The sequence below is a fragment of the Tetrao urogallus genome, assembly GCF_951394365.1.
Source record: "Tetrao urogallus genome assembly, chromosome: 4".
Classification (NCBI taxonomy): Eukaryota; Metazoa; Chordata; class Aves; order Galliformes; family Phasianidae; genus Tetrao; species Tetrao urogallus.
Window position 1 is genome coordinate 11,491,962 of NC_136817.1, and position 27,058 is coordinate 11,519,019.

At 41.7% G+C, this 27,058-nt stretch overlaps 1 protein-coding gene across 3 annotated transcripts; it reads left to right on the forward strand.

Annotated features, from left to right (window-relative positions):
- Positions 1-2,007: 2,007 nt before the first annotated feature.
- On the forward strand, positions 2,008-25,728 carry SMAD1 (SMAD family member 1; the record flags this gene model as incomplete). Of its 3 annotated transcripts, none has more annotated exons than XM_079534256.1 (6): positions 2,008-2,407; positions 14,583-14,840; positions 17,362-17,520; positions 21,390-21,611; positions 23,613-23,869; positions 25,585-25,728. In XM_079534256.1, the coding sequence occupies 6 exons, from the start codon at positions 2,008-2,010 to the stop codon at positions 25,726-25,728; spliced, it is 1,440 nt and encodes a 479-aa protein (XP_079390382.1). The 3 variants fall into 3 exon arrangements, with proteins under 3 accessions (XP_079390382.1, XP_079390383.1, XP_079390384.1); XM_079534257.1 differs by having other exon boundaries at positions 17,362-17,478; XM_079534258.1 differs by lacking the exon at positions 21,390-21,611 and having other exon boundaries at positions 17,362-17,478.
- Positions 25,729-27,058: the final 1,330 nt, after the last annotated feature.

A 27,058-nucleotide genomic window follows, 5' to 3' on the forward strand; every position in this document is an offset into this window, starting at 1 on the left:
TTTATCTTAGTTCAAGATCATTATTGACATAAATGTAGTTTATGCATTTGACCTAATAAAGTGCAGTTAGGTAATTATTTTAGTGACAACTTACTTGAATCAAGTGGATGGGTTTCAGCTTCAAGTGCTCTAAGTGTAGAGGTACGCAATGAAATAACAGGACAGTTAGGAGCGTAAATGTGGCTCAACATTTACCATTACAATTGTAATTGGTTTTTATTATAAACTTGCAATTCAGGCTCATGGTTGCTCTGATACCTTCTAACCTGTCTGCGTATGGGTAGTTGTATGGATTTATTTATTTATTTTTTTGTCTGGTGGTAACAAAAACATTTATATCCTCTTCCTCTTCTTCTGCGACCTGTTGATATCTGCTCTGGGATACATTTCCCGTCTGTCTTCATGCTTCATTTGAATGTTTCTGTTTTAGTGCTCCTTATCTCCTTGTTCCCCTGCTCCCCGTGACAGAGGTGAGTCTCCTGCTTGCTCCTAACCTGAGTGCATGTGAAGCCTGCTGCTCACAGAAGATCCTGTAACGGGGACTTCTCGGCAAGCAGAGTTCTCCCACCTTCACCCATCACTTCATTGCTGTTTCATGCCTCCCAACTTGAAGATCACTGGTGGTAACCTGAAACCCTTATATCAGTTTTTCCTCTTTCCCTCTCCTTCATGTCTTTGAGCACATCAGGCTGGCATTGTGAAGGGAGCGGTCAGGATGTAGTCAGTGAAATAAGTTCATGATGTCTTTCCGTTTCATTCTGTTTATGCAAGGGCTGCTGGATGGGTTGGGAAGACAGAGCTTTGCTTTCTTATGGGGAGATGAATGAGGACACGGATCTTGCTAGTTTTCTGTTTTTGGTTTGCCACTCAAAGTAACTCAGGTGAAGCTGAACAGTTTGTCTCAGATCGTGATACGCATAGGTCCCATGCAGTAATTTTCAATTTGTAGTGCTTGCAGAGAGCTGGATAGTGTAGTGCTGTTGAGGTATTTTGCTTCCATCTTCACTTGGAAACCAAAACCAAAAGCACTGCTCGTTCTGCGTGAGTTTATTGGGATGTTTTGCTGTGTGAAGTTGCCAAGTTGATAGGCTGTAGGAGTGTACTTTTCACTTAACAGTGTAAGATGAAATATAGGGGACTGTTTTAAGCTGAATTTGATGAAACTATGTTCCTACAATGTCCTTTTGTTCCTAACGGTTCCTAAAACTTTGTCCTTTTGGCAAGTATGTGAGGGACTACAATTGTGACTTATTTTTTCTTTTTTCTGTCCTCTTTCTCACAACACTAAGCAAGGCTACACTTGGGCAGTGAGCAGAAGCATTATTTGAAGCTGGCAAATGCGGTTGCTGTTGCTGCATGGCACAAAAATTGCTGAGGTTACATAGCAGGTTGGATAAGGGAGCTGAGCCGAGGGGCAGTTGTTCTTCTACCTTCTGAATTTCCCCACCTTCGCACTTCTTTCCTGCTTTTCCCTAACTCCCTCCAACTTTGTTTTGTTTTGTTTATGCAGTGTCACTGTTTTTCAGGGCAATCCCCTCATTTATTCAGGACTGTTTTGGTAGCAAGAGTATAAAGGCTTCACCAGCGAGCTCTGCTATTTAGAAGTCCTTGTCAGGCTGTTCCTCTGAGACTGCTTGAGACTGCTGACGCTTTGTGTTTTTGTTTTGTTGTTGTTCAGTTGCTCTTTGGTCATTCTGCTCTTGAGGGGTGGAATGTTTTTAACTGTCGGTGATTAACTAAAAATATAAAATCTGCTTGCCTTTTTCTCTCTTCTCTTGCAGGTTCTCAGCCGGAAGGCTTTAGTACGATGAGAAGGCTGCATCTGTCAAGGGGGAATGTCAGCATGGCCGTCCTGGGACGGGAGGACTGAAACAGCAGAAGCACCACCATTATTTGGGCAGGCTGCTTTTGACTACTGATTGAAATCTGCCGTGCAGCTGCGGTGGAAGAACAGGACAGTCTCCCCTGCTTGGTCTGTGGTATCCGGTGTGACCAAGTGGGGTCAGCATGAACGTGACAAGTTTATTTTCCTTCACCAGCCCAGCGGTGAAGAGACTGTTGGGGTGGAAGCAGGGAGATGAAGAAGAAAAATGGGCAGAGAAGGCTGTTGATGCGCTAGTGAAAAAACTGAAGAAGAAGAAAGGTGCTATGGAGGAGCTGGAGAAAGCGTTAAGTTGTCCTGGTCAGCCCAGCAACTGTGTCACAATTCCTCGGTCCTTGGATGGCCGGCTTCAGGTTTCACACCGGAAAGGGCTGCCACATGTAATTTACTGCAGAGTGTGGCGCTGGCCAGACCTGCAAAGCCATCATGAACTGAAACCACTGGAATGCTGCGAGTTTCCGTTCGGTTCAAAGCAGAAGGAGGTTTGCATCAATCCTTACCACTACAAGCGGGTAGAAAGTCCTGGTAAGTTCTTCCTTGTTTGTACCTTTGCACCTTATCTAAACAATGCGAAGTATGGCAGTTAATCATGTGACTCATCAGCTTAAGTAAGCAGAAGTAGCTGTTTGCACACGTCAGATTTGTACTCTGCAATCTATCTGGCTATAAGCATTGATTTGCAGTTCTCCCTTTCATAGGATGAATACTTGCTATAAGTGCTTTTTATCACTGTGCCGTGGCATACTCTCTGTATGTGCCTTAAGTTGCTGGACCTATTGCCTCCTGGTTTTGTTGGTGGCTACTATACCTCAATTCATTTTATTTTTTTCTATTTTTACTGAACTGTGCAGGTTGAATATGTGTGAAATGGTGCAGCAGGGATAACTGCAACTGGGTGAAAAACTTTCCTGTATGGCCTTGCTGTTATTATTTCAGTTCTATCTCTTCAGCTCCTTCGCCCTCCAGAAGATACTACTGTCTTTAAGACCTCCTACAACTTTGGCCTTTTGAAGTCTGTGAGTTTTTGTTGGGTTTTTTTTTTTTTTTTTTCAGACTACAGAGTATACTCTTTGAACCTGGAGCTTTGGTAGTGGATTTTTTTGGTACATGAAGTTTTACCTTTAGTTGTTCTGCAATTGGTGTCTGTTTACCCATTACCCACTGCCACGCTTTAACAAGTGCAGCCTGTTCTCTGTTTCCTCTTCAAGGGCCAAATCCCTTTTTAGTAAATCTGTGCTTGATTTGCTCATGTGAGTTTGTTTTCAGAATATTTCCAGGGACTAAGATGAAATGCGCTTAAACATGTCTCCACTAGTCTCCAGTTACTTGTGAGGTTGTACAGGGACGTCTTCAGAAATGCGCTGCAGGTGTGAGTGGGCTTTTCTGGTTTAAATTTAGGAAATCTGTCTGCGTTAGCCACTTTGTAAACTGTGAAGCTGTTTCTGCAGAGTGGCATGGATTGTTTAAGAACTGCAGTGGAAATGACGTTACCAGATTATTTTCCCGTTAATGGAAATTGCATTTATCTTGTATTTGCAACACACAGTGCGTATCTAGAAGGCAAATATTTCCCTTTGGTGTGTTAGTATTGGTTTGGAAATCATGTGTGTGATACCCATTAAGTATGTCTTCTATGCAGCAGATGCTTTAACAAAGGAATCCTCTGCATTGGAGGGAAAAAAAAAAAAAAAAGAGTTGTAAAAGATTTTAAGGGTTGTATGTTAAGCAGAAATGGGACAATAAAATACATAGTTTGTGCTATTTGTTGTTTGCATGTGTCTGCACCAGGTGCTCATGTTCAGTGTTCCAAAGTACTGAAAAGTAAGATTCCCAAAGCACATCTAGTTCAGTTACAGTGAGCAGCAGTTAGGCTCTTGCTGTCATGGTAACACCAAGTGATGTGTTACGACTCATTTCCCTTCTATCTTGGAAGCAGTTACTGAGTTCGAGAACATTCTAATGCTCATGATTTATGCCATATGTATTTGTATCCTGCCACTTCATTGAGATATACACGGTAGGGATAGAATAGAACTTCCAAAAGATGTCTAACTAAAATGTGTCGAGTACTGCTAGGTAGCTTAAGTAGTTGGAAAGTGGTTTGGGGTCCTGTGTCATCCTATAAATTGTGTAATTGGGAACCAGCAAAATGTTATTAACCTTAAGCTTGAATTTGGGATTCCTGTTAAGTTGTTTTGGGGTAAGATACAAATTTCTGGAGTTTGTGTAGTTAGAGAATGTTTGCTGTTGGAAAAACTAAGAGTGGCTTAACCAGTTTGGAGATGGTAGCAATGAAATGTTTCCCTTCTGCCCAGGCACTGCCCTTAAGGAAAAACTAGGTACTTCTGGTCATCTGCTTCATAGACGACCGGGCAGCTTTCTTGTTTAGATGAGGGCTGGAATCAGCTTGCCAGAGCTGATGTAAGTATTCTGTCCTTCAGAAGATCAGTGTGCTGCTTTGACCAGCTGAAATTTTCTGGAGGGGAGTGCTGAACAGGAGCTACTTTCTGCCTAGTGAGCATAGGTATAGATATAGGCTGCAGGTATAAAAGTTGTGTGTATGTGGCAGTCGCGTATTAAGAACTTTCAATGGATTCCAAAATGCAAGAGTGGGGTCTAAGGCAGAAGTTTTCACTGAGGTCTCTGACTGGGTTTGTGAAGGAGGTTTTTCCGCTTAATTTATTAAGATGAATCATTGTTTTGAGGGATATTGCTTGGATAAATTTGGAATATGTGGCCTTTGGGAACAGGTGCTAAGTGAGCTGCCATTTGGCCTAGAGATGTGCGCTTCATAAGTTACATCTCTTCCTTTCCCTTCCCTGTTCTTTGTGCCCAGATTGTCAGTCTTAGCTTCAGTTCCTGACAGTCACTCTCAAATTTGGCTAACCATTTTCCCCATTTTTGCCCGGACATCCACCGTTATTGCTTCCTAAGTGCTTACACTTTGAGTTTAATGGATAGGGGAAATTCACGCGTGAGTCACTGTTTCCAAGAGCCTACGTACCCAAGCAGATATCAAGACTTGTGTTTCCAAGGTTATCACCACAGCCAGGAGGATTGGAATTGTGCTTGACTAAACGAAGCTAGAAGTTCAAGGGAGTGCATGATGGGCGCTCGGTGCAGGCTGTACAAGTACATTGCGAAATCCTGGCTCTGCCTGCCAGCTCGGTCAGTGCTTAACTGCCTCAAACGCTCCCACCTCCTCAGAAGCTGCTCTGTAGGGTGCTGCCTGGGATGGGATCAGTGTGCTCTGTTCACTTTCCTGCTAGTTATCACGTGGGTGGTGTTTGTGTAAGTTCTGAAGAGTGGATTAACGGTAAATCCTCAAATAGATAAAATCCTGTAGTGCTTTCAGTTGGGAAATTAGTCTCACGGATGCTTTTATGTTTTCACAGTGCCAGAGGGATGCAACCTTGCTATTCAGCTTAAAAATATGAGCTTGGAAATCATTGCAGTTGGCATGCTGTTGTCTGTCTGTGAACCACGATCTTACACCTGAATTTAAGCAAGATTTTTCTCCATTAGGGAGGTTGGATAAAAACTGGTTGTGGGGAGTTTTGGGGAGGCTGAGGAGAGAACTGCCTGGACTTTCAGAGCCTCCCAGGTGTCCTAACTGCTGATATCCAGCAAGAGACTTGGGTGTGATTTGGAGTTATGGTAGTAACTCCTAACCTGCTGCAGAGGCTCTGTGCAGGCACTGACACCCATACGGTCACAAAAACTAACCAGACAGAAATCTGCTGTTTGGAGATGCCATCCACGAGCAGCTCCTGCGTTGGGCTGTGCCAGCACAGCTGTCTCCGTGGCCTTGTGCTGAAGCAGCCTGGCAGTGTTTTGTTCCCATCCCACTGCTGCCTTATCTCATGGACTGATCAGGGTCATCCAGGGGATAGAGGAACACCCATGTACCCACAGGGCCTCGCATCTGGCCTGTGGGTGGGAGCAGAGGTGGAGTGAAACACGCAGGCCAAGTGGAGGCTGTTTTGTTGCTGAGAACAGGAACACATTCTCTGGTGCCAGGATGAAATATTGTCTGGAGGTGTGTTACAGTAGCTTGCTGGTGCTGTTTCATAGGTCTGTTGGGTGCAGAATTATTTCTGGTGCAGAAATGGTTGTAGTTAAGAGGTGTGAAATTTTTTCCCTTGGCAAGGTGAAGCAAAGCTTTTAATTAAGGAGGGTAGGGTCTCGATATGATGCCTTTTAAAAGCTGGTGCAGTCAGCTGAATTGGCATGCTTGTGTGGCTGAATCTGCTTTTTCTCCTCAGTTTTAGCTTTTGGCTTAGAGATACTTGGACATGAGGCTTCTGTGCGCTCTGGGACTCTTTAAGTATGACTGAGACCCAAGATTGGGTGTAGACACTGGGAGAGGAAAAAGCAAATGTGTTGAAATGTGTTCAACTGTGTTTGAAAATGCCACAAATGACCTTTCTGGTTTTGCTGGAGAACACATGAAATGGCATCCCAAAGTCTTCCTTGAGATGCTTCTTTCTTTCCTTCTTTTAGTCTGTTGTTTTTGTTTCCTGAAGATGCACCCTGTGTTTCTTGCCTCTCTCTTCGGTTAGCCAATGGAATCAGGTGAAAGATATGACTCGGAATTTGGAGAAATTAAAAAGCCTGGATCTAGTTTGCTCTAATAGCGAAACAGGGATGGGATAGGGAAACAGAGAGGATGAAGAGGTGCTTATGTTGACACTGCTTTTCAAAAAAAAAAAGAGGAGGAGGGGTGGTTCAGTTCCTTTTCTTAGCTGAACAGAAGGAAGGAAGGAACTGTGTGTTTCATATTCCCATAGAACTGATGGGTACCAGCCATGGGTTCCATCTGCTGCAGAATTGTGTTAGCTGGCCCCTGCTGCTTATCAGCCTACTGGATTAAAGAGAGTTTATAATATTTTGCAAAGGAAGCAAGAGAGTGGTTAACTTTTCCTTTAGCTTGGTGTGTGGAAACCGATGGTGCAGAGTATTTTATGTAGGGTGTATACAAGCTTACAACTGTGTGGTATCTTCTGACAGTGGTGTGCTAGAATGTGCTGGTGTATTTGGGGGTCAGGCTCAGAAGAAGCCTGCTTTGCACAGATCTTAGAAAGCTTAAGCCTGGCTTGGGAAATGTAGTTGTTATGTTTTGGTATTCATTTCTGGAGGTGATGACTAATGCTGCACTATTCTTGAACCAAACAGTGCAGAGGAGCACTAAAACTGCTCTGTCAGAACCAGCTGATGTGCTTCAGAGGTTCTCGTTGTGTTCATCAACCAATGAACTCTTCTGCTTGCATGCCTGTATTCTGCCTAAATTGCAGAACAAGCAGTGGATGCTTATTTGTGACGTGGATGAAAGCGTTGTCAGAACGGCTGAATTTTTAATTTTGTCGAAGCATCATGTTCCTTTCCAGTATAACCATGAATTTAAAGTAGATGTCTACCTCAGTAAGCTTGTCTTCAGCAGCAAGAAATGTTTAACGTAAATATACAGGTGCTTTATGCCACGAGAGCAGACCAAGTCTGTCCCTGGGCTCTGTGAAGAGCAGTAGCTGTGTTGTGCTGTTTGTGCTTCCAGCCTGTGACTTTAACCTGATTGCTTTCATACTTGTCTTTGGTCTTCTCTGTTCTTCGCTCTGAATATATCTGTCAGGCCGCACACCTGATTGCGTGCACCTGAGGTGCAGAAGGAAACTCAAAATGGTGGAAATCCTGGGTAAGGCAGGTTGAGATTTGTGCAACCCTGGAATTGGATGCTTCACAGACAAGTGTTGCTGCTCTGATACTCAGCAGAAGAAAAAATGTTTAAGGGATCTTTGTAATGCTTTGTGAAATCATACAGACACTTGGTTGTGTGATTGTGTAGCTTGTGCTGGCTTATGTTTGCTCGTTTGTGCTCTTTCTCCATATAGGTACTGTACCAAAAAAAGAAGCGGGCCCATTAGTGAAGCCCAGTCTCGTTCCCTGGTACCCATCTAGGCTAGGATCGCTGTGTATGAAGCTATGGTACCCGAGCTGGTACCTGTTACATGACCGCAAAGAGAGCTTAGGCTTCAGATAAGCAGCGGAGTTCAAATACAGTGTGCTGCTTGTGGCTCTGGCTGCTTCCGCAGGCATCATCAAATGGGCAGAGGCTGTAATTCCTCCAGGGTCAAATAGGGAAGCAGGACGGAAAATGGGGGGGAGCAGCAGTTCCCAGTGGGACTGCCAGCTTGCCTGGGCTTCCAGGGTTCCCAGGGCCTGCATGGCCCCAGCACCTGGAAGGGACCGGAGGCGGCAGGAGAGCCTCCGGCTGCTTTCCGGCCAGATGGAGAAGCTTTGATGGCCAGGGCTCAGGGGAGCTGGGGACCAGCTGTGTGCAGCACTCCCCCACTGCCTGGCCTTCTGGAGGGTGGTGCTGGATAAGAGGGGATGCAGGGAGCACGGAGAGGAGCCTTGTGTGGGGAGTGTAAGGGAGGGAGACCGGAGAAGGAGAATGCGTGTGCAGCAGGAAGAGGAAAAGAGAGGAGTTGGGGGGGGGGAAATACTAGAGGAACAGGTCAGCAGCTGATTTGAAATAGAGAAAAAGGAGATCCAGTTTACAAAACTAATCTACAGAACCAGTTTACAAAAATTCCCCCTTTATTCACATAGCAGCATTTGTGCATCTCTGGAGGCTGAGGGGTGTGTGAGGAGAGGGTGGCGTTGCTGGGAAGTTTTGCCTTATTGCTGCATAACCCTGCTGTTGGGCATAACTTTAAAAATAGCATGTTACAACAGGTGGGTACAATTATAACATAGTTCCCCAAAATAGTAAACAACTGTCAGTACGTTTGGCAAGGAGTGTGAAACTTTCCTCATTTCAGTTTTGCTGAATTCACTTTTAGAATTCCCCACCAGAACCGAAGCAGGGAGACAGAAGAGAGGGGGATGGCCCAAACTTATTTTTCCTTGGGAAGGGGAGCTGTGGTAAAGGTACAGAAATTGTCAAGAAGGATGTCAGTTTGTTTCTTAATGTTTTTAATTAATGAGATGCAGATGTTTCTTCAGACTTAGGAGAGCAGACTTCATACTTGCACCTATTCAGTAGGATGGTGATTATGGTTTTCATACAGGTAATTTGAACTCTGGACTATGTAAATGTCTAACTTAATGCACGCTATCACACTGTAACTTTCTCCTGTACTTACTCCTATATCAGGAGTTCTTCTCCCTTCAAATCAGCTTACAAGAACTCCCTCACTAATGTGCATATGATTAGTACTAAATTCTGAAATTGGCCTTGACAAATGTCAGTTTAATCAAAACGTTAGCTTATCAGAGCATCCGCAAGTAAAATCTAATGTTAACTGAATATTGTAGTGCAGGAAATGTACTAATGTTACTTGCCAAATGCATTTAGACCAGATGTCTGATGTAAAAGTAAAGTCAGCGAAGCAACAACTGTGCTTTTTTTTTCTTTTTCCCTTCTGTTTTTTAAATGCAGACTTCGGTTGCAACTATGTAAGATGACAAAGCAAGCTGTGGGGTCTACAGAAACTGCAAAATAAGACGAAGGGTTGAGAAAGTTCACAGCTTTCTCCCGGAAGAGAAAGTCTGGAATGTTTGTCTGTCTGTCACCCAGCACAGACTGCTGGACAGCTATTGTTGAGCCTTTTCCTTTGCAGCTACTAGAAAGTAGGTTTGGAGCAACTGCTCAAAAGGCTGGCAGTTCTGCTGCTGTGCTCTGCAGCCTGTAGCACTGTCTGCTTCAGCCAGGAGGTATTGTAACAACAGAAAGTAGCGAGATCCTTGGGGAATTGCATTTGCCACAACAGTAATTATTTTTAACCAAGAGTAAACTTGATCCTAAGTGTAGGCATTTAAGTGTCTTTCTATGTGAGAACTTGTCCTCTGCTCAAAAAAAATTCAATTTTGCCAGGTCTTGTTTGAGGCAGCACAAGAAGACCTAATGACATGAAAACTTCTGTTTCTGTTTGGTGTTTTATTGTTTACAAGCAAGACCTTGGCGAGACATGTCAGTCAGAGAGCCTCAGTGACTTGTTAATGCTGGAGACAGCAAGCAGAGGTAAGCGCTGAGCTCGGTGTGTGCTGGTACCTGCTCTGTTCCCACCATGGGACTGGTTACGTGCTGGGATGTCACAGCCTGCTCCAGCTACATTGGCCTCAAAGGCAGACATTGAGGCAGAAGTCTTTAGAAGCATTGAAATTTGTTAGTTTAACATTGCTGCTGTGCTTTAGGATTTTGTGTGTGTGCGTGTGCGCACCGGCTCGGTGTTTCTTCTTTTGTTCTCTGACTTTTTCCTTCACCGCTTCGTCTTTACAGGAGGACACATCCAGAGCATTGAGTGAGCCTTGTGTATTCATGTCCATCCCCAGATAGTGCCAGCTGCTGTGTGAGGATTTCCTTCCTTCTCGGCATGCAGTTTTATTTTCCCCGTGAAACATGAGTGACTTTGCATAAATTCATATGAAAATAAAGCCGTATGATGCTTGCAAATTTAAGTACACAGTCTAATTATAGTGCCTGGAGGCCTTTATAAGGGCTGAAGGCCCTGTTTTCATGTAAGGCTGCACAAACACTTCTACATAACATGTATCCACCAAGTTGTCATGATTTTTAAGGGCAGGGTGGTTGAAAGTGAAGAAGCAATTGCTCATCTTTTACTTATTTATTTGGTAAAGCTAGCAGAAATAGTGCAATTTACTTTGGAAAGGGTGATCAGAGCCTGCTTGCTTATGTGTGGCTGCTTGGAATATTCCATTATTTGTTCTTGGAATTTCCAGACATGAAAAAAGAAATCCTTGCCCAGATCTTCATGTAACAAGCCCGTGAGGGAAACTAGTTATCATCTGGGCTTGTGTCAGGCAAGCAGAATTCATCTGGATAAAAAATAAGGTACTTGGAATGTGCAGTGTGTTCTTCGGTCTGGAGTAGGGTTTTTTCTTTTTTTTCTTTTTTTTTTCTTATTTTTTTTTTTTTTTTTTTTTTTTACAGAGAGGCTTTAAAAAGTAAGTTGTAATCATAAATCAGTGACTTTCTATCTTTGCTGAAACCATTATCTCTGGAATGTGAAATTAGAACAAAAAGGAAAACCAAGAAAATGTTGAGCTCAGCACACCTGTTAGTTTTCTGAGGAACGGAGATACAAAGAGTAGAGATCAGTAGCTTTCTTCAAAGGCCGCTGTAACATTTTCATAAAAGCATTTCTTTCTTGGTGTGGTTGGTTGGCACATTTATCTGAACAGCCCAGTTGTCTTTGGTCTATATTCTGTGTTTTTGACGTTCTTGGCTCTTAGATGAAATAGCCCTGTGGGTGAAATTGCCCTTTAGCTGTAATTTCTTTAATACAGCTCTGCTTGTTTGGTGCAGGCAAACTCTGAATGCAATTTGCATGTTAAAAACAAGCTACCTAATTCCCAGGCTGTCTCACTTTGTTGACAGATATAGGATCTCTTCTTTGCTGCAGTTCTGCAAACATACCCAGCTTGACTTCGAGGGGGTTTACCTTCCTCCTCAGCCTTTAGTAGCAGTGCTGCTAGTAGCAGGCATGTTTCAGCATTGGCATTCAGGTGCACGTCTGCAGCAAGATTTAGACACAGCTTAACCCCTAAAACCTTTTAATCTGGTGTTTGAGAAAGTATGGAAATCGAGCTGTCTGACTTGCAGTTCTACTCCATTACCTGGTTTTAACCGTTTTTATGGGGTTGAATTTACAGATTTTGTGAGATGCTGTGATGTGCTTGTTTCAGTAGCTTTTTAAGACAGCAGTGTATTTAGTGTTTCCTTTAAGTATGTGCATCCAGGAATAGAATTAGTGATAATTTAAAATATATATATTTTTCATACTTTTGCAACTGTTTTCCACCAAAGGCAGCAAAATAGAGATTCTCACTACGATGGTGTCCTGCAGAGATCCCCACGACAAAGATGTGCCCTCGTTCATTATTTTGTAGCAACAGGTGTGCTGGCTTAGCACAGAATAACTCTCTCATGCTTTCTCCTCTTCAATTATACCTCTTCCTGAAGTTGGCAGCTGCTGCAGAGATCAGCCTCCTCCTCTGCTGTACTGAGCCCTGGTAATTTGTTATTCCATATGGCCGAGAGCTGCAACCTGACCAGGAGCTCACTGCCTTAGAGTGGGGTGAGGGGAACAAGAACGGTATGTAACCCCCTTCACACATTGAATTCCTGGCTCCCATTCCTGCTCGTGAACTGCCCAGTCCCACTCATGGCTTTGCTCACGGGAGGACGGTGTTCAGATTAACTCCACAGTGACTCCAGCGGGAGCGTCGAGGCTGCCAAAAACCCTTGTGCCTCAGAGAGATCAGGTTATGGCAGGGAGTGGTTGTCTCAGGGTCGGAATCATTGCAGTGCTGTAGGCTCAGTCCCACTTGATGTGGCCTTCGGGGCTTTTACTCCTGCTCTAAGTATGCAGGAGAATGTGAATTAGAGGCAGCATTCAAGTAAATTCTGTGGTGATGTTTTTGAGGCTGTTTAGGCAGTATCAGTACGGGTCGTTTTCTTCCTCCCATCCTCCCTTTCCTGTGTGTATTTTAAAGACTTTGGCATTGAAGTATTTTAGGTTGAAGGAGTAGTGGGAGCACAGGCGTAGGGATAGTTGGGAAGAGGAGATGCTTTCTTGTGTTGAGTCCTTCTGAACTTTGAGAACGTGCATGTGTACCTTGGCAAAATTGGCACTGCTATATTTTAATGACAGAAAACCTACAGAAAATATCCTGCTGTCCAGCTTTTAAGTGCTATAAATTGTATGGTTTCCTGTGATGTCATGCATGTCATTGTTTAATGTGAGACTGCGGATGGGAAAGGTAAGTGATGTACTTTCTGCACAAATTAACTTTAGAAAAGTTAATGGTTTGACCTTCATCTGCAGGAAAGGAAGAGATAGGAAAGATGTGTTTTTAATGCTCAGCAAAGTAAGGAAGAACCATAAAGACAGGAAAGGGAAAATACTTTTTAACACATGATCTCATTGTTACTTTTTTTTTCCGCTTGTAATTTATGAGTCCAGCAGATGTTGACCATGACAGCTGAAGTATTGCTTGACCTCACTACAAAAGGACTGTCAGGCTTAACAGAAAGTGTTTAATTTGGAGGGATCCTACTATTCAGACAGAGTGGGCCTGACATTTGCTGTGTGTGGATGAGGGGATTTATGTTGTCCAACTAAAATGTTTTGGTTTTTTTATTTCCTGGCTTTTTCCAGTGGCTTATGAGGCCTATGAGAACAGTTGCATTAGAGGCAAGAGGCAGCCTGTATGGCCAAGGGAGATCCATCTTCTACTGCGGTGTTCTGCAATTGGGAACTTCAAAAGAATGGTAGATAGGTGTTCTTTTTTTTCAGAAAATGCTGTGATTAGCAACTTTCTGTATTCCTTTTAAAGGGGTGTCAGCTAAAATTGTCATTCCTAAACAAATCTCTCTACAAATGACATCTGTCTCGAGTGTTTGAGATCCATTGAAACTTGGTGAAGCTGTTCTAGAAGCAACTGTTACGAATCACCTTCCTTAATTGAGTGATACAGTCCTGCCCGTGGGGGCTTCTCCTGCATAGCTGCTCCTGCTGTGCTCCTGCTTTTCTCCTGCATGGCCGCCTGGTCAGGGTGCAGGGCAGGGCTCTTGGGGAGGGGCTGAGGTGTCCTGGCTTGCTTTGATGCTTTGTGCTTTTTGGCAGTCTCTCTTGAAGACACCCAGGGGGCTGACTGGTCCCGTGTGGCTGTGCAGCTGTGAAATAGGTAGTGAATGGATGCAGGCAGGTGTGGAGGGCAGTAACTTCTTATTTCACTTCCTTGTGCATAGATCTCCTGTGTAGGCTCTTTCTTCTCCTCTTTCCTCCGTAACCCACAAAATCTCTCAAACAAGATGAGCTTTTAATCTTTTGAGTAGCTTGGACTTCGCTGTGAGGCATTTAAAGATAGAAGATGAAGTGTTGGAAAAAGAGCTGATTCTTTTATCTTGATGTAGCTGGTATCATGTTCATATTCCCAGTTAAAGAGGCCTTTGTTTCCCACTGCTGAGGAGGCCTTGAGAGTGTGGGGAGGCCAGCAGTATGTGATGTGTTTCTCTGATCATGTAGTAGCGTTTACTTGGAATTCAATGGCTGCTCAGTTGTTTTCATTTTGTTTTTATTATTTTTGTGTCACTTTATTCAAATTGCATTTATAAACTGACGTTTAGTGTTAATAACCATTTCAGTTCTAATCTAGACAAGAACCTAGCCTAGGTTAAATATATAACTGCAACTGTTGGGACCAGGCTCAGTTCAAGGTCTGTATAGTATTAGTATTTTCTTTAGAAAAAACATATCTGTCCTTGCTAGCAAGGTTTTAGGTTACAGGCCATTACATGATTAGCAAGATCACAAGTAGAGTAGAACAAAGTGCCTGTCATGATTGTGCTGTGGCTACTTCAGTGTTTTTTGGTGCAGAAAAAAAGCCTGCACTGCTGAATTGCTGCTTATGTTTGGATCTTCCCTGGCCCTCTAAAATCGAGCTCGTCTGGCGAGCCAGGTAGCTAGCGCAGTCGCTATAAATTCAAGCTATACAGTAACTTGGATGAAAGGAAAAGAGTTCTTGCTGAAACGTGTTCCTGGATTTGACTACCTTGTTTTTAAGGCAGATGTGAATTATGCCTTATGTGATGAAGAATGTTTTTTCCAGGTATGGCCTCGTTCTTCTGTACTGAGTCTGTAATGCCGTTGCTTTGTCCTGCTTTCTCCCTTTGCAGTTCTACCTCCAGTGCTGGTTCCACGGCACAGTGAGTACAACCCTCAGCACAGCCTCTTGGCTCAGTTCCGCAACTTGGGACAAAATGAGCCCCACATGCCACACAACGCTACTTTCCCGGACTCTTTTCAGCAGCCCAACAGTCACCCGTTTCCCCATTCGCCAAACAGCAGCTATCCAAACTCTCCTGGAAGCAGCAGTAGCACCTACCCACATTCTCCAGCCAGCTCAGACCCAGGAAGCCCTTTTCAGATGCCAGGTATGGTCGACTTCTGTGACTTGCGACAGGTGAAAATGTGGTTGAACGTAACAAATATCTTTGTATTTTTGCTTAGTAATACTTTATTGTCAGCCAATGCTTGTGTTCAGGAGTAAACTTTAGGTAATGAAGACTTGGTTGGTCTCTTGTAATATTATTGAGGCTTTGAATTTGTTTCCTCTTGAACACAGTTCGAATGTTACAGGTGAAATCTTCTGGGACAGAGGAAAGGATTCCATGTCATGAATATTCTTGGGAGATGGTTTGACAGCGTATTGCATAGAGTGTAAAACTTAATGCACAAGGAGAGTAATGCTATGGATCAGTCTTGCTTAGGAGAGAGATAATCATAAATTCAGCACAGAGCTATAGTTCTACAGAAGGATGTTTGTCAAGGGTGTCATGCTGCTGCTACTTGATACAGTTTCTTCACATAGTGATGTAATTTCAAAAACCAAATATATATCAACTGAAAAACATGGGAGGCTCTGAAAATAAATGTTGAGAATTCTTAATTCGTAAATTCAAAGAATTAGCAACCTTTTTTTGCTGAACTGTTTGCAGAAAATTCTGTGAAGCTGTCGTTATTGTATTTCCGTACAGAGATGTTAAGAAACTGCGGAAGCTGCTTATGAGGGATCTCTTGACTTACATGTTAGGAGTAAAGCATCTGTACAGAGTCCATGGATGTTCTGTTCATGTGTTTTTTTGGGGGGCTGTAGGAGAGCATGTGTAAACAAAAGCCAACGGGCTTGTGAAAATGTGCTTTCCACTATGTGAAATTAACACTTAGAGATTTCTAGTGCTGATAGTTGTGTGAAGATGACTAAACTTGCAGAGACAGGAGGGAAGGAGAAAGAGTGGATGTATTTGGTGGTTTTTTTTTTTTTTTGGTTGTTTGTTTTCTAAATGTGGAAAGTTGCAGCAGAAACAGCTGTCTTATTTCTGCATTCTGTTTTGTTTTAAATATGACCAATGTGGTTGGGTCTCTTCCAAAGGCTTCTCTAACAGGAAGGCCTTCCTGAGCATCGTCTTGTGGAAGCTTGCTTGATCTTGAGAGGTCTGTTCTGTCTGATATAAACATAAAGACAAGTCATGGGCTGCAGTGAAGAAACTGATTGAGAGGAAAGATGCGATGCTGATGTCCATCATGTTTAGTTCTGCACAGCTGTCCATCTTACTCTGTTAGGGAAAGAGGCGGCTGACTATTGGAAATATTAAAAAAAAAAAAAAAAAAAAGAAAAAAAATCAAGACAGATGTCCAAAAATCTCGAAAACTTTCCAGAAACTCACTAATTTTCCTATCTGTGCATCTCTAACATTGTGCTTCCATGCACATGAATGTCCAAGTTTTATTATAACAAAAAGCTTTTGAACTCCACTGCAGACTGCTAAGCTTTAAAGCAGTCCTGTTGTCGTTTTTCTTGTCCTGCTGCTTGCTCCTCCAAAAAGGAAGGGAATTAGCAATGTACCGGCTAGCTTTAGACATAAAACTCTCAGCTTGGAAATCAGTGGTATGGTTTTCTTGCCTTTTCCTGGTGTGAATTTGGTCTTCAGGTTTTTGGAGGCACCCGTGATTCCTTACTGTGGTAACTGGCAATCATTGATGGCAGTAAATGTGGGATGAGCAGCAGCAGTGCTCACGAGAGGCAATCTAACCTCAGCTTTTGCAGTAAAAGCTTGTAGGCTTTGGGCAAGGGTTTCTCTTGTGCATGCGCCTCTGTGATTGCTGTGACGAAGCGAGCCCTCTGCTTTCCTGGAAAGCGGTGCCGTTGGCAGCTTCTTGCAGCTGCTGGGAAGCTGTTTAGGAAGCAAAGCAGGCAGCAGGAGAGCAGTGCAAGCACCTGCCTAGGGTGCTTCAAACAGCATGGTGACAGTGGGTGAGTGAGTACGGTCGCAGTGCTTAGGATGGTTTTTGTGCTAGTGGTTCAGTGCTGAGCTGGCCAGTGCAGCCAGTAGGAGATGGCAGCAAATAAATTCCAAACCCGAAAGTTACTTCTGCAGAACTGGGGTTGATCAGTACTTTCTACTATTTCCTATCTAGGGAGATGGAGCTAGTACTCTCTAGTTGTAGAGACAGAGTTGTGGATCTATCAGGAGTGTCTGCATGCTTCACTGAAGCAATCAATCAAGCAGAAAAGCTGAAGCTAAAAGCTTTCTGCTCCAAATTCTGTTCACGTGTACAGCATTCAGTATGTACTTCAGACCTTTTCCTAAGAGCTCTCTATGTGCTGTTTGTGTAATTTTCTACCTGCCAAAGTCGTGGACAGGCAGTGTAGCTAAGTTTTCTTTAGTGGTTTGGTGGGGGGAAGGAACTTGTTTTTATTGTGCTTGTGCTTGATACGCATGGTAATTTTTTTTGCTTTCCTGAATCAAGGTCCATAATTGCTTTCTCTGATTTCTGATGAGTGGAAATTTATAGCTGAGTCAGACTGGAAGCATTTCCAGACAAATGCTGTTTATGTGAATATGTATGTACTTTAAAGAAAAGAAAGGGCTCATCTATCTCTTCTGTATTTAGCTGATACTCCTCCTCCTGCTTACCTGCCTCCGGAAGATCAGATGACACACGATACCTCCCAGCCAATGGATACCAACATGATGGCACCTGGACTCCACCCTGACATACACAGAGGAGGTAAAAACATTTCCTTCACATCTTCTGCTTCGCTTCTTAAGAGTGAAGTACTTTCAGAATTGTTTGGTTACTTCAATATTGGATGCATGTTGTTTGTGGACATCTTTATATGTAGAAAAGAAAAAAACAGAATCATGTCATTTCCCTGTTGCTATAAGGCATGAAACAATAATTCTAGAGAGAGAGTTTTTACTTTTAAAGTACGTACTTATTTAGGACCAGAATGCTCTTGTTTAAAAAAACATGGACTTTATTACTTTCTGATGCCCAATCACATCATGGTCAAGATCATTTTATATATTTATGTGTGGAAATTCTGTTAGTCCCAGAGAAGACAATTATTCAGAATTGAATTTTTGCATTCAATTCTGAAATGGTGCACGTGCAAGGAAAGGATTCTCCTTATCTCTTATACATTGGTTTATTGTCAACGTCCCTGGAGATGTTTAAGGAAAGGGTGGATGTAGTACTTTGGGATGTGGTTCAGTGGGCAGTACTGGGAGTCAGTGGATGGTTGGACTGGAGCTCTCTTCCAGCTTCCATGATCCTCTGACTGAAGCAGTGCAGTTGGTTCTGTATAGTGTCTACTGAATTGTTGATGGCAGATACAGTCACGTCTCTAAATGAGGACGTGGTCAGAGAATGGGTGCTAATATGGCCATTATGTAAATGCCTGCAGACGTTTTTCCCAGGCAGTACATGTCACATGTCAGTAAATGTAATAAAGCTTCCCATTCTCATTGTGTTTTGGTTCTAAAATCAGTGTTTACCTTTAAGTTCCTGAAGCATATGCTCTGTTTTGTACGGTTACCATTTCTCCTGGTGATAAGAGCTGTAAAAAAAAAAAAAAAGTTTTGCTTCTGATGTACCTTTTTGTTCCATTGATGAGTCCTGCAATGACAACGTTTCAGAATTCTAAGCTGTCTGCTGAGATGACAGCACTACAGGCTTCGAAATCTCTATTTAATAAAATGTATAACCCATTGCTTTATCTACTGTGATGTAGGAATCTTTTTAGCATGTTGTTTTTTAAAGCCTTTTCGGTCAGCTTTGCTGCTGGGGAAAGGATTTAGTGCATCCATAACGTTGTGAGAAATAGCCCCTTTAGAGAACAAACAGTCTTGCACAGTTACTGACTGTGCCAAGAAAGAGCAGAGTGCTGTGCCAGAATGATTATGAAGATCACAAGCATATGAACAATTTAACTATTGTTTGATTTTTTTTTTTTTTTTTTTTTTTTTGTGCTTGTTTTGTTGCTAAGCTTGATGTCTGGTTTCAGGAAGTATATTTGCACTCTTTAAACAGTTTGGATAGCTTCCCTGGTAAACTATTTACTCTGTGTGGAATGAATTTTGCATGTGATAAACCCCATCTGTGTAGCATTTCCAGTATTCTCTGATGCCATACACTGTGTGTGTACAGTCCTCGCTGCTGCTGAAGGCCCAAAGTACGTTTATCAGTGTTAGTGCCTCACTGCAAACTTTTGCATGCTTATCCTTCTTAAAAATCCATGTGTATGTAATTCTTCTATTACACGAGTTAATAAAAAGCAAGAAGGAAAATACAAACCGTTCTCTTAATACTCAGCCATTCCAAATAAAAGTACTGTCAGTGTTTCTCCCTCTTAGTAGTTAAGTACGGTGGAATCTTGCCTCTGCCTCTTCAGTTAATAAATAAGTAAAGCAAAACCAAGTTAGAACCCTTGCTTTTGTATGCCACTGTGTGTTGTTTGTACTGTGTATGCATTTACACTCACTTGTACGGGCTCTCTTTATACCCAGACTGTGATTTCACTACATTTAAAAAAAAAAAATCTGTCACGGATCAAAAAAGAACAGTTCTTAGTGTAAACTGGCTGCAGCATTTTTGTTGCAAACTTTTAGAAGCGTGTTTTTCATGGTGATTTGTTAGTCTTAAGAGCTTTGACTTAACAAGCTGCATCCTGTCAATGAAGTTGGGTAATTTCCATTGTTGGCCCATGCTGGGAATAGAGAGACTAAGCGCACCTGCTCTGCATGACTTAAAGCAAATGTAAGGAAGTTAGTATGAAATCTGTGTGAGAGAGATATGATTCATTCTGGAAGAATGGCCAGCTGGCAGGATTTCTTCCTGACTTTTGAGAACTGGGGTAAAGCTGCAGCTTTGATAATTGCTGGCATCTTCGTGTGAGTTGAAAGTGTAGTAATCTCTTACTAATAAGTAATGAATGGTTTTTAATTTTTTAACAGTGATGTGAGACGACAGAACATGCTAGGGATCAGGAAAGACTAGCTCCTTTTTAGCCATCTTTTAAGCAAGGTATTAATCAGATGCAGACATACTGAAGTTTTGCACAATAAAGTAGGATATGTTGTCCTGCTTTCTGCTATTTGTTAACTTTTGTATCTGATATGTAACGCTTATTTGAGGGGATTTTAATTTTGCTTCTGTACATCAGAAAAATCACGATGTGTGAAGAAAGGAAAATATTAACACTGGACTTAGTTGGCTGACTTCAGTGAAGGCTTGGGGTTGAGAGAAGGAATCTTCAGCCAGAGAAACAAGCTTCCCTGGAATATTGATCTTATTTTCATTTTAGCACTTTGGCCTGTAGTTAGAGCTTCAATCTGCTGAGCTGTTATCTCAACAGCAGGTCCAACTGTGCTAGGCTGAGTAGGGAAATAGTCTCCTTAGTTTGAAAGAAACCACATAAAGCAACCACATCCCTTTGCTAGCCTCCTTTTATTTGGAGACAGTATAATAATTTGTAGCTGTATTTGACACTTGAAAGAATACCTATTGGGTGGAGACCTCTGAAGAAGCCGGTGCTGTTGGACACCCAGTGAGAAACTGCTTTTGGTGAAGACCTTCTGTATCTTGAAAAAATTTTTCCCAGTTCAGAGTCACAGGTGTTAGCTCAAGGCTTTCATGCATTTGTAGAGCCTGATAGAAATGGTGAACCGTGGATGTTCTGCTGGCATTCTGTGCAATTCCCAGCTTTGGTTAGGAGCTGCTGAGGAGGACTTGGTTGCTGTCGTAATCTAGAAAACCAAGTCCTGAGAAATCCTTGGTATTGCTCAACAAGTAATTCTTCTGTTGGTGAACAATTGCAGGATTTGTACTGGCTAGCGTTTGGTGAATAAAAGGCTCACATTAAGTAATATCTGCTTTTTCTGCATCTATTCTGTTGTCCAGCAGAGTTGTTAGGATTGCGTGTTATGGCCTTGATCAACCTTGGATCCCAGGTAGTTTGCATGTTCTGCAGACAGATGTCAACTTCTTTTACTTCTTGAAGAAAGATTAGTGCAAGCCCCAAAGGCCAAACTACTGGTCTGCTGAGTTTGTGGTTAAGATAGCTCTGGGCTTGCTGGTACCCAGTTATAATGGTTTCTTCTGCAGTTGCAGTTTCTCCTTGTTGTGATAGAACTTCACAGTAAGAACGAAGATTACTTTTAATTTGGTAAAATAAATGACCAAAAAAAAAAACAAAAAAAAACCCCACACCCAAAAAACAGAGCAAAATGATGCTGAAATACGATTTAACTTACTAGATTGGAAAGAAAGTTGAGCTCTAGGGTTGAGGTGTTTCTCTGCTGTCTGGGCCGGTGCCTTAGCGTGTTGTAGAATGTGCAGCAGGGTTATTGGGGCACTGCTTGCTCTGTGCTTGGGAGCTCTTGCACCTTACTGTTGCCAGTATTCTCTGCTTTGGGTCTTGTGCAAGTAAAGCTAAGGTGAAATTATTCTATTGTGTTTCTGTGGCAATGAGAAGTTCAAAAATATCTGAGAACAGAAGACACTTCATTTAACTGCAGTTGATTATCCAGATCATCTTTTAGTGATCTTCTGCCAAAATCTGCAAGTTTATGAATCTTTAGATCTGAGGCCTGTGTTCCAGCACTGCCAGACTGTAACTTTGCCCGGTTGCTTTGCAGATGTTCAGGCTGTTGCTTATGAAGAGCCGAAGCACTGGTGCTCCATTGTTTATTACGAGTTGAATAATCGTGTTGGGGAGGCCTTCCACGCTTCTTCCACCAGCATCCTGGTGGATGGCTTCACTGATCCTTCAAACAACAAAAACAGATTTTGCCTGGGGCTGCTCTCCAATGTTAATCGCAATTCCACCATTGAGAATACAAGGAGACACATTGGAAAAGGTGAATTTTCCATCTTTGCTTTTTTTTGGGGGGGGGTTTCTTTGGGACTCTTTCCTCTAGGCGCGGTAGCCTGAGCCACTTGCTTCAAGAGCAGGCTGCTCTTCCCAGTATGTGGGATAAATGCTTATTTAGAATGTTAATAAATACGTAGTTTTCTGGCTATGTCTTTTGAGTCCAGTGTGTTTTTCTTACCAGCTGGATAATTGCTGGAAGATTTTATCCTTAGCCATTTTTATTGCCTAAAGCCTATCATAATCTTAATTAGTGCAAGAGCTTAAGGTTTTTTTTAAATGATACGTCTTGATTTCTCTTGATTACTGGTAATGTGGAAATCCAAATGATAGTTCTCACAAAATCTTATCTGTTTTGCAGTTCTGACACAAATGAGCTACGCTAAGATGTATTTAGAGGGGCAGCTTGCTAAAGCAGGTTTTTTTCAAATGCATTTTTAAAGAGGATCGTGATTGTTTCAGTGGGAGTTTCGTGCTTCTCTTTTGTTTAATGGCCGTGACAGTGTCCAGCGGAGGAGAAAGGCCTTCTGTTTTATATCAGACTTAATACCATCCCCTCTTTTGAGGACTTGTCTGTAATACTGATTACATGTGAGTCTGATGTCGCCCTTGCCGTGGATTTTTCCTGCCAGACACCTTTCTTAGGAGCTTACGGTTCAGGGCTGAGCGTGCCCAAGCAGTGAGAATGTGACAAATGCCAATTGATTATCTTCCCCCTTCTTTGGGAAGAAAAGAATTGAAACTGAAGAGAACTGTTCAGTCATCAAATTATAGCCGTTAGTCTGGAAAACCTTTCTCTGCGTGAGGGTGTGTGCAGCTCTCAGCAGTACGCCACACCTGTGCTATGGGACTCAAGTCCGAAAACTTATTCTTTCTTTTCCTCCCCATCCATCTTACCAAGTATGAGGATATTTATTTAACACCTCATTCATTTTCCCTTTAAAAGTAACCCAGCTGCGAGCAGAGTTCTGCTGAAGCACTTAACCGTGTATATACCAAAGTAGAACGGAAAAGACAAGGGAGCTGTTGAAGAAGAAAATGTACACAGTTAATGATGACGCAGAACTGTTAGTCTTTGAGGAAAGGTAGTAAATCCCGTACTTGAAGGCAGCCATAAATAGTTTTGATGATCAGATGGTGCTATGTGTTCCCTCACACGTACACACATCTCACGTGACCGAGCACAGTCAAGGCTTTCTGACTTCAGTATTTGAATTGTCTGCTTCTTGGACTTATTGCACTGTGGGAGGTGAAAAGTTTAGGCAGCAAATAATTTCTAAACACTAAAGGAAAGTTTTCTTGCTTTGTCAAAGATTTGCATATCGAATTATCCTGACAGCACATCTCAAGAGGTTCCCTATGGGGTGCATTTTTGGGACTCGCTGCCATCAGCAGTGGGTGAGGGAGTGAGAAATAGGAGGGTGGGACTGTCAAGTTGGTAGGTATGTGCCCTCATTTAAGATATACGTCTATGCATTATTTTATTCTTAGTTTTCTGCAGTGAAAACATTCAAGTGTGAAACTTGAAAACAACTACACTGAACTTGCCAAAATAGCAGTCAGAATTTCTACAGGTTGTCCAGCTTAGGGCTGTTTTAGTATTTGCAATCAATATAATAGAGATTCTGCTCTCTCCTCATGCATTCCCAATTATTGTTTTGTGTAAATGTAGTGAAAGAAAATTTAGCTGAACAATCCATCCAATGCACCGCATCAAAACTACTGTAGTTACTTATTGGCTTGTTGTTGTTGAATACACAGCGTGTTAAAATGGAGCAATTACTGATTTTCTCCTTAGGCATACATACATACATGACCATCCTTTAAATCTACTCATGGAAAAAAAAAATAGAGTTTTAAGACAGGATGGATGGTCTGATGCACTATTAATGTTCATTTCTTTGAGAAGAAACACATGGAAACAGACCATGAAAAGCAGATGCTCAGTGTGAATTAATCTGACCTCCTCATGTCAACATTCTTTTCCCAGGTGTTCATCTCTATTACGTTGGTGGAGAAGTGTATGCTGAATGCCTCAGCGACAGCAGTATTTTTGTGCAAAGTCGAAACTGCAACTACCACCATGGTTTCCATCCAACCACGGTGTGCAAAATTCCCAGTGGCTGCAGTTTGAAGATTTTCAATAATCAGGAGTTCGCTCAGCTTTTAGCACAGTCGGTGAACCATGGCTTTGAGACGGTGTATGAGCTTACTAAGATGTGCACTCTCCGCATGAGTTTTGTAAAGGTATGTGAACATTTGCTTGGGGCTGTTTTCTAAGTAAAATAAGCAAAATGTTGTGATTCTGAATTGTTGATTTCCTCCCTCCATTGACCTGTTAATAACTGTTAAATTGAAATATTTATGAATACTGTTCTTTAAGTGTAAGATGGACCTTAACGATTTGAAGTTGTCCATAGACAAAAAAAATCCATCTGTTGGTATAGACTTGGAAAACTGAGGTGACCTGTAAAAGGTGTTTCCTTAACAATCACTTCAGTTACTTTCTGAAGTATTCCTGTCATGTCTGTTCACTATTCTAAATTCATTAAATTGCTTGTCTTAGATAATTATTCAGTTGAATACTTGTATTTAATGTGATCGTGTATATTTCTATAATTATTTTAATAATTAGTCTGGAATTATGGTACTATTTAATTTTGTGGGATATGGCATGATACAGTACAAATAAGCTTTGGATAGTTGAGTTGTCAATCGCTTGGCCTAAAACTGTGAAAGACGCAAATTAATTACATAGCATCTGGTTTGCCTTTTTAAATGATGCTGCAGTGGTCCGTGCCATCTCCTGTTCTCAAAGGTTCCCAGCTGAACTTTATGCCTTTATTCTTGGCTGGTATTTTTGATGTGAGATAGTACAGCTTGTAAGTCACTGTAGCTGTTGTGGGAGTCTGTTTTGAACAGCAGCTCCCATATTAGGAGTGGCAATAATTATTTCAATGAACACATGTACCTTTCTATTCTGTGTAAGGTAAAGATTTGTTATGTGGCTGTGAATAAGTTATATATGTAAATTCTGATGTGAAAGGGCTAGTCTCATCTTTGAAACTAGACAAATGAAGCTGATATGATGCTGAAATGCCCTCTAGTATGGGAAGAGAATAGAATCTTTCAGATGTGTTAGGGCAGGGGTTCCTGAAATGGAGCAGATTGTTGGTGTGGGATGTAGCCCAGTAGTTGTACCGCAGCGCTGTATGGATGCACATGACTCCTGCATGTGCGGTGCTGTGCTGCACTGTGTTTATAGCTGCTGCCACCTATTGGGAGTCGAGCTACTCCTTCATCGGGTTTAATATGGACAGACACAAAACAGTTCACGTGAATGCTGTTTAAGTGTCTGCATGTATCCTTGATAATAAGTGTTACATACTTGGGTAGAAACTTGCCTTAACTTGGGAAATACCCTGCTGGGGAGTGATCATGCTTTCTTTATTCTAAGAGGTATTTCCTGATATATTGCTGTTCGTATTCTTTCTGTCCTGCAAAAGGTGCTTTGGTTCTTATCAGGCAAATACCTCAGCCCCAATTCCACAGTGTCACTCTGACCTCAGTTTTTAATTTATTCATCTATTTATCAACGTTTTTCTTGTTTTTGATCTTGATGTCAAAGACTTGATTACCTTTCTCTTTAGAGGGTTTATTGGACATGATATAACTGGCAGTGAAGTGTGGGGAAGTCTTGCATTCCAGAAGTCATCTCTTTTGAGAACTTAGAGTTCAATTCCAAGAGATCTCCAAATGACAATTTCTACAAATGCTGTGTTTTTTAACTTAAGATTTGTTTGTTGAAATGTGGTAATAATCAGACACTATTCTGCTGAAAATTGCTTATGAACGCTACATTATTTCAGTAAGAAGGGAATAGATTCAAGTGTGCTTCTCAAATATTTGCTATTATAAAATGAGATGATTTTCTTTTTCCCTGCTTATGATTCTGTTTCCAGGGTTGGGGAGCTGAATACCATCGACAAGATGTAACAAGCACTCCATGCTGGATAGAGATACACCTTCACGGTCCTCTTCAGTGGCTGGATAAAGTACTTACTCAGATGGGCTCTCCTCATAATCCTATTTCTTCAGTGTCTTAAGGTCCCAAGCTCCTGCATTTTGGAAACAATTGAGCCTTGCATGTACTTGAAGGACGTATGAGTCAGACACATGCTTTTTTTTCCCCCCCCGAACTTGTAACAGCTGAATAAGAGCCATGGAAATAATTTACTTCTGCAACCAACTGTTGGATTTGGGAAAAAAAAAACACCAACAAAACAAAGAAAAACAAAAAACAAGCCCTTTGACGTCATACTGTTGGTATCAAGTATTTTAGTTTACATAGTAACGTTCTATTGCAAAGTTGATTTACAGGCCTTATCATAAATGAGGCTACTGAGCCAAAACAACTATCTGTTGGACCGAGTTCACGAAGGAGTTTCCTGTAGTTGGCATTCTGAGATTCTCTTCCTTCTTGATATCCAGCACTCTCTTATTTTTTTTCTCCGAGTTGTCCTTTTGGGCTAAGAGCTGATGTTGGTGAAGCCTGCTTTTAACAGGCTTTCTGCAGTGTATTTTAAAATCATTTGTTTAAACTGATGGTTAGTCTCCTCTTAAGACAAAAAAAAAAAAAGAAACCAAACGAACCAAAAACAACGACCCAAACACCAGACATGAAGTTCTAATATCAATAACTTGTAATAATCTTGGAAATTGTGTCCTGACCATACTGCTGTAAGAATGTTAGGTATGTTTTCTGGTAAATGTATGGTGTTTATGAAAGTTTAGAAATCCTTTAGACGTAGACCCGTAAAGGAATTAGGAGTATTTGAATGGGGGGAAGAGGGAGCGGGAAGAGAAGATGACAACTGACATGTAGAATATATTGTAAACATAGGTTGTTAGTTTAAACTGAGGTCTGAGTTTTGCTGTGCATTTCATTTTTATAGTGGCTTCACTTTGTTAATCCTGACTTTTTCTTTGACTCTTCCTTTTTCTCCCAGAGCAATTATGCAGCTGGTTAATTCTTTCACCTGTGAAGAGGACAAAATGATTAGTTCCTGCAGTTTGAAGGCTGCAGCTCTATGTATTTCAAGACAAAGTTGTACAGTGTGCTCTTTAACTACTGAGCAGTTTTATACAGTGTATGTAACAGAAATAGGCTTTTAATTTTGTAAGAGAATCTTGTTTTGCCAAATCTAGAAACTGTTAATTGTTTGGAGGGCTTCAAAATCCCCATGTGGGTCTGTTTCAAACTTTTAAAAAATATATATATTTTTAATTTTTTTTACTGCTTGGTTTATTTTCTTCTCTTTGATCTTTTATATTCGCGTAAGCTGTAGAACTTTAAGTACCTTTATTCCAAACTTAGTGGGTCCTCTTTACTGGAAGTTTTGAATAAAACCTGTTGTTACTGCTTACATTTGATTA